The sequence below is a fragment of the Anolis sagrei genome, chromosome 12 (genome assembly GCF_037176765.1).
Source record: "Anolis sagrei isolate rAnoSag1 chromosome 12, rAnoSag1.mat, whole genome shotgun sequence".
In the NCBI taxonomy this organism is placed as follows: Eukaryota; Metazoa; Chordata; class Lepidosauria; order Squamata; family Dactyloidae; genus Anolis; species Anolis sagrei.
In genome coordinates, this window is record NC_090032.1 from 3,680,283 (window position 1) to 3,691,560 (window position 11,278).

Here is an 11,278-nt window from a genome sequence, read left to right on the forward strand (position 1 = left end):
ATATTAGAAACCAACACTTTCTCATTACTTTATTTTCCAGATCACCAGACTGGGCCACAGCAACACGTGGCAGGGGACAGCTAGTTATTGTAATATAATAACATAATAATATGGCAGTAATATACTAATAATATTAGTATTATAAACGTTTCCTGGATGTTTTGATGTTTGACCATCATTGTGGGAGGCTTCTCTCCTGTCCCTGGTTGGGGAGCTGGAGCTAACAGGGGGAGCTCATCTGTACTCTCCCCAGATTCGAACCTATGACCTGTCGGTCTTCAGTCCTGCCGGCACAAGGGTTTAACCCATTGCACCACTTGCTTGCCTTTCAGAATTACCCAAGATTTGGCACCAATCGGTTCCATCACCATGCAGGGTTTGGCTTCGTTTGGCTCTCGCTTTCTCAAGATGAGCCAGACACGAAGCTGAAGACGGATCTGAAGGCACTTTCCTTGGGACACACCATGTTGAGGAACGTCTACCAACTGAGGAAAGCACTTAATCGATGGACGATCCCAAGATACGATCTGCATCTATCACCTGCTGATGGGTTCCTCCAAAGCATCTCCATCCCACCTGTGCAAAAGACTCTGGTAAATACTGGGACCATTAAGATGCTACGAAGAGAAATCTAGAACCTGCCTTCCTGGTTTAGAGAGAGACTTCCATTGTTTTGTCCTCAGTTTCATCATAGAAATAACTGGAAGGGACCCCAAGGTCCGAGAGACCACCTGCATTATATCATTAACATAGTTTGGCACCACTTTAGCTGCCATGGAATCCTGGGAGTTGTAGTTTTACAAGGTCTGTAACCTTTTCTGCCAAGGAAGGCTGGTGCCTCATCAAAGTAGGATCCCATAAATAGGACTCATAACTAGTTCGGTGACTGGATTGACCTTGAAGGAGCTGGGGGTGATGACGGCCGACAGGGAGCTCTGGCATGGGCTGGTACTCTATTTTGAACTAATTTTAGTATAGCCATTTTAGCATAAGTGACGTTAGTATAGATGTCATAGGGTCACTCCTAAATCTGGCTGCCATTTTGGTAATTTTAGTTTTAGGTGTGATATGCTCATTCCTAGATATACCTGTAACCAATCTGGCTGCCATTTTGTAATTAATTTTAATTTTTTTTAGTTTAATAATAAATTAAGTATTATATTATTATAAATATTAATAATATTATTAAATATTTTTTCTTTACGGGGAGAAGAGGAAAATACCCTAAATGTGAAGGTGCCCACCTGTATATCATGCAGGCCTTGTCCCCCTGCCCCTCGCAGGTCCGTCTCTGTCATTCTGAAAAGCAGAAGGACTATTCCCTCCCAAACTCAAGCTGGAGCCCAGAAATGATGGATCAGTACAATAAGCTCACAGAGATGACGAAAGATGGGACGTGGCAACGGCTGATTTCCTACCGAAATACTTGGGAGCACGCTTCAGGTCAGGACAGAAGTGGCAATGTTTTGTTTGTGGTTCCCATTCTATCTCCTGCCCCTCAAATTCACTTTATGATGAGTTTGGAAACCAAAACAAACTTATTTTGTTATTTATTTATTTCTTTATTTACAACATTTATATGCCACCCTTCCTACCCCGAAGGGGACTCAGCGGCTTACAAGATAAATATACATACAATGTATTATGTTATTGGCATAGTACAATATCAGTATTATATATTACCATATTGTGCTAGACCATTATATTGTAATATTGTTAGTAATATTACATGTAATATAAATATATAATTTATTATAATAATAATAATAATATATAATTATTATTATTATTAGTTCTATATTGCATTGCATCACAGTAGGAAATGTAGGTACTGCTTTATGTGGGAAGGCTAATTAATTAGTTAAATATGACACCATAAAACCATCCAGCTGCATGCAGAAGAATGAGGAAGTATGATGCCATAAAACCTTCCAGCAGTGTACAGAAAAACGAGTAAGACCATTAATAGTCTAGCTTACTGTTGACCTATGCAACCCGAAAGACAGTTGCATCTTTCAAATAGGAAATTTAGGTATCGCTTTATGTGGGGAGGCTAATTAATTAGTTAAATACGACACCATAAAACCTTCCAGCAGCATGCAGAAAAATGAAAGAGCTTACAAGATATATATACATACAATAGATTATGTTATTAGCATAGTACAATATCAGTATTATGTATTACTATATTGTACGATACCATTATATTGTAATATTATTAGTAATATTTCATGTAATATAAAATATATAATTATTATAATATTATTATGAGTATTATATTACATTATAATATTATGGAAATTATATGCATTATATTACATTTATCTTATATTGTATTATATTATTAACATAGCACAGAAGACAAGGTGGAACTGTCCCCTGGCCCCCTCTCTCTTCACTTTGTCCAGAGCAGCAGTTGGTGCTGGGGGGAGGGATCCCCAGCTGATGACATATGCAGGAGACAAGATGGAACTGTCCCCTGGCCCCCTCTCTCCACTTTGTCCAGAGCAGCAGTTGGTGCTGGGGGGAGGGTCCCCCAACTGATAACATAGGCAGGAGATAAGGTGGAACTGTCCCCTGGCCCCCTCTCTCTCCTCACTCTGGCCCCGAGCGGCAGTTGGTGCTGGGGGGGGGGGGGGGTCCCTCCACTGATGACATAGGCAGGAGAGAAGGTGGAACTGTCCCCTGGCCCCCTCTCTCTCCTCACTCTGGCCCCGAGCGGCAGTTGGTGCTGGGGGGGGGGGGTCCCTCCACTGATGACATAGGCAGGAGAGAAGGTGGAACTGTCCCCTGGCCCCCTCTCTCTCCTCACTCTGGCCCCGAGCGGCAGTTGGTGCTGGGGGGGGGGGTCCCTCCACTGATGACATAGGCAGGAGAGAAGGTGGAACTGTCCCTTGGCCCCCTCTCTCTCCTCACTCTGGCCCCGAGCGGCAGTTGGTGCTGGGGGGGGGGTCCCTCCACTGATGACATAGGCAGGAGAGAAGGTGGAACTGTCCCCTGGCCCCCTCTCTCTCCTCACTCTGGCCCCGAGCGGCAGTTGGTGCTGGGGGGGGGGGGTCCCTCCACTGATGACATAGGCAGGAGAGAAGGTGGAACTGTCCCCTGGCCCCCTCTCTCTCCTCACTCTGGCCCCGAGCGGCAGTTGGTGCGGGGGGGGGGGGGGTCCCTCCACTGATGACATAGGCAGGAGAGAAGGTGGAACTGTCCCCTGGCCCCCTCTCCTCACTCTGGCCCCGAGCGGCAGTTGGTGCTGGGGGGGGGGGGGGTCCCTCCACTGATGACATAGGCAGGAGAGAAGGTGGAACTGTCCCCTGGCCCCCTCTCTCTCCTCACTCTGGCCCCGAGCGGCAGTTGGTGCTGGGGGGGGGGGGGTCCCTCCACTGATGACATAGGCAGGAGAGAAGGTGGAACTGTCCCCTGGCCCCCTCTCTCTCCTCACTCTGGCCCCGAGCGGCAGTTGGTGCTGGGGGGGGGGGGTCCCTCCACTGATGACATAGGCAGGAGAGAAGGTGGAACTGTCCCCTGGCCCCCTCTCTCTCCTCACTCTGGCCCCGAGCGGCAGTTGGTGCTGGGGGGGGGGGTCCCTCCACTGATGACATAGGCAGGAGAGAAGGTGGAACTGTCCCCTGGCCCCCTCTCTCTCCTCACTCTGGCCCCGAGCGGCAGTTGGTGCTGGGGGGGGGGTCCCTCCACTGATGACATAGGCAGGAGAGAAGGTGGAACTGTCCCCTGGCCCCCTCTCTCTCCTCACTCTGGCCCCGAGCGGCAGTTGGTGCTGGGGGGGGGGGGTCCCTCCACTGATGACATAGGCAGGAGAGAAGGTGGAACTGTCCCCTGGCCCCCTCTCTCTCCTCACTCTGGCCCCGAGCGGCAGTTGGTGCTGGGGGGGGGGGGGGGGTCCCTCCACTGATGACATAGGCAGGAGAGAAGGTGGAACTGTCCCCTGGCCCCCTCTCTCTCCTCACTCTGGCCCCGAGCGGCAGTTGGTGCTGGGGGGGGGGGTCCCTCCACTGATGACATAGGCAGGAGAGAAGGTGGAACTGTCCCCTGGCCCCCTCTCTCTCCTCACTCTGGCCCCGAGCGGCAGTTGGTGCTGGGGGGGGGGGGGGGGGTCCCTCCACTGATGACATAGGCAGGAGAGAAGGTGGAACTGTCCCCTGGCCCCCTCTCTCTTCTCTTTGTCCAGAGCAGCAGTTGGTGCTGAGGGGAGGGGTCCCCAACTGATGACATAGGCGGGAGTTAAAGTGGAACTCTCCCCTGGTCCCCTCTCTCTTCCCTCTCGCCCAGAGCAGCAGTTGGTGCTGGAGGGAGCCCCCCCCCCCCACTGATGACATAGGCAGGAGACAAGATGGAACTGTCCCCTGGCCCCCTCTCTCCTCACTCTGGCCCAGAGCAGCATTTGTTGGAGAATTGGATCCATTCCTCTGAGATAGCTCCCTTATACTGTTCCCACAGATGAGCTGATGCAGAAACACAACTTGAAGGAGAACAAAGGCACCCGCCAGTTCCTCAGGAACCTCGACGAAGAAGGCAAGGGCTTCGAATACGCCATGTTCCTGAACAAGCAGGAGAAACAAATGGCCGGGGTCTTCCAGTTTGGCCCTTATCTCGAGGGACCCCCAGGGTAAGGCTGAAAAGAAACCCAACAGGTTCTGCTGGAGAATCCGGTGAATCAAAGGGAGATTTTTTTTTTCAGCCCCAAACATCTCTGTATCTTGTTTTTTATTCGTTCAGTCGCTTCTGACCCTTTGTGAACTCATGGACCAGCCCACGCCAGAGGTAGCCACTCCCAGCTCCTTCAAGGTCAAGCCAATCGCTTCAATGAGACCATCCCTGTTGCAACTCAGAGTAGGCTTCACTTTGCTCCCAAAGACCACCACACAAAAGCTGTATATTTTGTAGTTTATTGAGAAAAAATCCAAGTCAAAAACATAGAACAAGCAATGCAAAGTTCCAAAGATAAAGATTAAATGCAAAATACAGTTCTATGTGTCCTCAGGTAAAAACATAAAACATAATCCCTTAAGCAATGGTCAAATCAGAGTCCTGAAACAAAAGCCCCAAAAATCACGATGCAGGAAGCCCAAAACGTGCTCCCAAAAGCCACGTTTAACTGACACTTTCCCTTCGTTAACTAGAAGCCTAAATACCTTTTGCTAACTAATTAATTAGCCTCCCCACATAAAGCGGTACCTAAATTATAATATTATAATGTAATACAATGTAATACTAATAATGATATGCTACTATAATTACATATTTATATTACATGTAATATTCCTAATAATATTACAATATAATGGTATAGTACAATATAGTAATGTTTAATATTGATATTGTGCTATGCTAATAATATATTGTATGTGTATATATCTTGTAAGCCACTCTGAGTCCCCTTCAAGGTGAGAAGGGCGGCATATAAATGTCGTAAATAAATAAATAATAAATACTTGACTGGTGCAACTGTCTTTCGGGCTGCATAGGTCAACAGCAAGCTGGAGTATTAATGGTTGGGAGCTCACGTCGACCCCAGCTGGCTACTAACTAGCTGTGCCACAACCCGGTCCTGCTTGTTTCGTAATAGTAGTAATAATAATATTATTAATTGGTGATAATTTTATTTCTGACCTGCTCTCTCCCCACAGTTTGGGTTTCATGACACAAGATGCTTAGAAATATTGTGTATAGTATTATATTGCATTACATTATTATTATTGTATTTTAAAGTTTGCATTTTTGAGTCCCGTTTAATTATGAATGGTAAGCTTGCAAGTAATCAAGTTTATATTTATATTCAGTCTTATATTCCTTATTATCTGATTGTTATAGATTGATTACATTTAGGAAATGTTTCCTTTTCCAGTTGCGCTCACGGCGGTTCCATCGCCACGGTTCTGGACATAATGCTCGGGGTTTTGGCGATGTGCGCCGCTTCCTGGGTGATGACTGCTAACCTCAGCGTTAATTATAAAAGGTAATTATGATTTCCTTGCGCCTGAAAAGTAAGGCTTGGGGGGTCAGGATTGGGCCATTCAAAAGGCTAACTAAATGTAAATAAAGTTAGCATCTCTATAGAATTACAGCGTTGGAAGGGACTGCAAAACAGACCTAATCCAACTGTTATCAAAAAAAAAAATCTGAAAAATTCCATACAACCTCTGCTTAACAACAACAACAACAATGTTTATTTATGACGCACCTCTCCTTACAAGTTGCTGTGGCCCAGTCTCTGTATATGTGTTTTGTGTGTGTATATATGTATGTGTGTATATATTTCTGTATTTGGATATATATGTGGTTATGTGCATGTGTTGTAATGTATTGTTTTATTTTTTGGCTTTTTAAGTCTCTTCCACTGTGTTTTCCAATGTTTTTATGAGTGATGGTCACTCGTTAGTCTTGTAGGTGTCTTGTGTCCAAATTTGGTGTCAATTCATCCAGTAGTTTTTGAGTTATGTCAATCCCACAAATGAACATTACATTTTTATTTATATAGATTGTGATTATTATTATTATTATTATTATTATTAAAATAGACAATTGGTTAACAGAACATAAGCTATATTATTATTATTATTATTAAAATAGTCAATTGGTTAACAGAACATGAGCTATATTATTATTATTATTATTATTATTATTATTATTAAAATAGACAATTGTTTAACAGAACATGAGCTGTTGTAATAGGTTATTTTATCTGAAAAATTAATGAATTACAGTTCATTAACAGAACATGAATTGTAATTCTATTATTATCATTATTATTATTATTAAAATAGACAATTGGTTAACAGAACATGAGCTATATTATTATTATTATTATTATTATTAAAATAGACAATTGGTTAACAGAACATGAACTGTAATTCTATTATTATCATTATTATTATTATTATTATTATTAAAATAGACAGTTGTTTAACAGAACATGAGCTGTTGTAATAGGTTAATTTTATCTGAAAAATTAATGAATTACAGTTCATTAACAGAACATGAATTGTAATTCTACTATTATTATTATTATTATTATTATTATTAAAATAGACAATTGGTTAACAGAACATGAACTGTATTATTATTATTATTATTATTATTATTAGCTGGTATTATGTACCCGCCACGTATTGCTGTGGCCAACCTTCCCTCTTTCTCTCCTTCTTTTCCTCCTTCCTTCACTCCCTCTTTCCTTCCTGCTTTCCCATCTTTCCTTCTCTTCTTCCTTCCATCTCTATCTCTTTCCTTCCTCCCCCCTTTTTCTTTCTCTTCTGCTGTCTCTCTTTTCTTCCTTCTCTCTTTCCTTCACTCCCTCTTTCTCTACATCTTCCCCCCTTCCTTCGCTTCCTCTTTTCTTCTTTCTTTTCCTTTTTCTTTCCTTCTCTCCTTCCTTCCTTCTCTAACTTTCCTTCCTTCCCCCTTTTTCTTTCCCTCCCTCTTTCTCTCTTTTCTTCCTTCTCTACCTCCTTCCTTCCTTCCTCCCCTCTCTTTGCTTCCATGCTTCCTTCTTCCTTTCCTTCTTTTTTTCCCTCCCTCTTTCCTTCCTTCCTTCCTTCCCTCCTTCCTTCCTTCCTTTCTTTCTTTCTTTTCTCTCCTTCCCTCCCTCTCTCTTCTCTTTTTTCTGTACTGTCATTTAGCTTTTCATCATTTAGTTTTGGGGGGCTTTTTCAGTCCCTTCTGCTGTGTTTTTCAGTGTTTTTATGAGTGAAGGACATACATTGGGTTGTTAGGTGTCTTGTATCCAAATTTGGTGTCAATTCGTCCAGTGGTTTTTGAGTTCTGTTCATCCCACAAACAAACATTACATTTTTATTATTATAGTATTATATTTTATTATTATTGATGATGATTATTATTAAAATAGTCAATTGGTTAGCAGAACATGAGCTGTTGTAATAGGTTAATTTTATCTGAAAAAATAACCTATTACAATAATAATAATAATAATAATAATAATAAACAGTATCTCACTTTTATCTCTTGAATGACTGAGAACGTTTCAAATTTACTTATTAAAATATGTTTATTTTGTATTGCATCTTTCTATAGGAGATGATAGTTGTTTTTTTTTGTTATTGTTGACAGGAATGGAAGGGAAAATATTGTGGGCTTATTTTTTTGTATAATAATAATAATAATAATAATAATAATAATAATAATAATAATACAGTTCATGTTCTGCTAACCAATTGTCTATTTTAATAATTATTTTTATTATTTTGTACTGACCAGCCTTTCCCCCTCTTCCTCCTCCTCGTTCTCCTCCCAGTCCCGTCCCCCTGGGTTCGGTGGTAATAGCAAACAGCAAAGTGGACCGAATGGAAGGCAGGAAGGTGTTTGTGAGCGGAGCCATGCAGAGCGCAAACAGGAAGACCCTCCACGCAGAGGCCACAGGTACAGGCTTTCCCATTAGACATACAACATCTATAGACAGGCACAGAGGCAATTTGACATTCCAGCTTTTCCGACTTCATGAGGGTATGCTCGATTCTAGCCACAGGGGGAGCTGCCGCTTCACCGTCCACTTGTGACACCAAGTCCTTGATAGAGTACTTCCTCATTCTTCTACACGCTGCTGGAAGGTTTTATGGTGTCGTATTTAACTAATTAATTCGCCTCCCCACATTAAGCGGTACCTAAATTTCCTACTTGACAGATGCAACTGTCTTTCAGGCTGCATAGGTCAACAGCAAGCTAGACTATTAATGGTTGGGAGTTCACTCTGACCTGCGCTGGCTTCAAACTCATGACCTATTCCTCATTCTTCTGCACGCTGCTGGAAGGTTTTATGATGTATTCAACTAATTAATTAGCCTCCCCACATAAAGCAGTACCTAAATTTCCTACTGTAATGTAATGCAATATAGTACTACTAATAATAATAATATATTATAATTATATATTTATATTACGTGTAATATTCCTAATAATATTACAATATAATGGTATAGTACAATATAGTAATATTTAATACGGATATTTTACTATGCTAATAATATAATATATTGTGTGTTTGTGTGTGTGTGATATATATATATATTGTAAGCCGCTCTGAGTCCCCTTCGGGGAGGGAAAGAAAGAAGGGTAGAGAAGGAAGGAAGGAAAGATGGAGGGAAAGAAAGAAGGGTAGAGAAGGAAGGAAGGAGAGAAGAAAGGAGAGAAAGAGGGAAAGAAAGAAGGGTAGAGAAAGAAGGAAGGAGAGAAAGAGGGAAAGAAGGGTAGAGAAGGAAGGAGAAAAGGAGGGAGAGAAAAGGAAAAGAAGGAGGGAAGGAGAGAAGGAAGGAAAGAAAGAAGGGTAGAGAAGGAAAGAAGGCAAGAAGAAAGGAGAGAAGTAGGGATTGAAAGAGAGAAGGAGAAAAAAGAAGAAAAGGGTAGAGAAAGAAGGAAGAAGAGAAGAAGGGAGTGAAAGAGAGAAGGAGAAAAAGGAAGGAAAGAATGAAGGGTAGAGAAAGAAGGAAGGCGAGAAGAAAGGAGAGAAGGAGGGAAAGAAAGAGGGAACGAAGGAGAAAGGAAAGAAAGAAAGAAGGATAGAGAAGGAAGGAGAGAATATAATAATAACAACAACAACAATAGTAATAATAATAATAATAATAATAATAATAATAATAGATGATAATTTTATTTCTGGCCTGCCTCTCCCCACAGTTTGGGTTTCACGGCACAAGATGGTTTGAAATATTGTGTATCGAGACAAACCTGTTTTCCTGGCCAAATGACGCATTGCCTTTTCTCTCTTCTCTGTTTCTCTTTATTTCTCTCTCGCCTCTAACTAGGTCTGTTTATCCAACCGAAGAAGGCTCCCGGGGATGATGGGCCTTCTTTTCTTTGAGTGGATTTCCCTGCCCGACTCTCTCCTGCCTCCTCATTCTTGGTCCGGCAAGAAGTGATGCATTTCACATAGACACGCAGTACTTGACTCCCTGCCCTCTTCCATTCCGTCTTAGTCTGGTCCTGTTTTGATATATAGAGTATCCGTTCACCTTGCGTGCCTTCGTATTGTATTTCCAGGCCTTTTCCAAGCAAAGATAACCTTTTCGGGGCCGAAAACGGGTACCGGTGCTTCCTTTTCCCTCTAAGATTTCTTGGGATCTTTTCAGAAACACAGACCACTAATGCGTATCTATTTCAATATGTTGTCAAAGGCTTTCATGGCTGGAATCACTGGGTTGCTGTAAGTTTTTTGGGCTGTGTGGCCATGTTCGAGAAGCATTCTCTCCTGACATTTCTCCCCATCTATGACAGAGGTTGTGATGTCTGTTGGAAACTAGGCAACTTAGGTTTATATATCTATGGAATAATGTAAAGGGTGGGAGAAAGAATTTGTGTCTGTTGGAGGCAAGTGTGAATGTGGCCAGACAGCTCGGAAAACTCACAACAACCCATATCTATTTCCATTTCCTTCACCTGCTTCTGTGAACCGTTTGGACCAAAATAGTATTATCGAATCAGCTTTGGTAACAGATACGTTTAAAAGGTGGACTTCTTATTACAAGGGCACGAAAGGAGAAAACTATAAGTGGATTTTGAAAAACCCTTTATTTATTTTTCAAAGAAATACTTTTTGAAAAATAAATAAAAGGTTTTTTAAACAATCCTTTATTTATTTATTTATTTATTTATTTATTTATTTGAATAATTATTATTATTCTTAAGATGGATAATAAGGGACGATGGGGTGGATTTGCTTCCCTGAAATGACTTTTATTTTATTGGCACAGTCTCGTCTATATGATGCTTTGACTACTGAATGTGTAACTAAAGATTTCTGTTCGGCATCTTGAGTTGGATATTATTATTATTTTTGGATGGAGTGGCATTGCTAGAGGTGTTTCTGGGCCTCTCTCTTAGAGATTATATTTTTGTGTTTCACGACATCGTTGTTGGGAGTTTTCATTCCGTTTGTCCAGATCGGTAACATTCTGGCAAAACAATTAACTCACAATCAAAGTTGGAAAGGTTTCATTCAAAAGCATGCAGCAGTGAACGCGACAAAGTTCCAACTGACAGTTTAGGTCATGACACCATGGTTCAGAATGGGTTTGGGGTCAGACGGTAAAGGGGGTTCTGTGTTCCCACTCTCCTTAAATGTTTTCAGACTGAAAAAGAAATCCTTCTATTCCTGATGTTTATCTAACCCAGTGGTTCCCAACCTGTGCTCCGTGGACCACTAGTGGTCTGTGGTCTCACCGTTGCAACAAGAAACTAGAGCTGATGTGGTCTATCCAATGCAATTTTCCGAATCAGCACCCCAAATACCCAAAGCAAATCTAACATTGACCAT

General features: G+C 42.1%; 1 protein-coding gene across 1 annotated transcript; it reads left to right on the forward strand.

Moving 5' to 3' along the window:
* Nucleotides 1–263: 263 nt before the first annotated feature.
* LOC137094753 (acyl-coenzyme A thioesterase THEM4-like) lies at nt 264–10,864 on the forward strand. Its single transcript, XM_067472662.1, has 6 exons — nt 264–593; nt 1,260–1,443; nt 4,456–4,624; nt 5,864–5,974; nt 8,267–8,391; nt 9,771–10,864. The coding sequence occupies exons 1-6, from the start codon at nt 264–266 to the stop codon at nt 9,824–9,826; spliced, it is 975 nt and encodes a 324-aa protein (XP_067328763.1). The 3' UTR covers nt 9,827–10,864.
* Nucleotides 10,865–11,278: the final 414 nt, after the last annotated feature.

Excerpts from the sequence above, each read along its gene's own strand:
- LOC137094753 (XM_067472662.1), top strand. The coding sequence starts at position 264 with ATGACCTGTCGGTCTTCAGTCCTGCCGGCACAAGGGTTTAACCCATTG. Across the intron at positions 594-1,259 it reads CACCTGTGCAAAAGACTCTG|GCCTTGTCCCCCTGCCCCTC; the intron begins GTAAATACTGGG and ends TATATCATGCAG. Across the intron at positions 4,625-5,863 it reads TATCTCGAGGGACCCCCAGG|TTGCGCTCACGGCGGTTCCA; the intron begins GTAAGGCTGAAA and ends TTCCTTTTCCAG.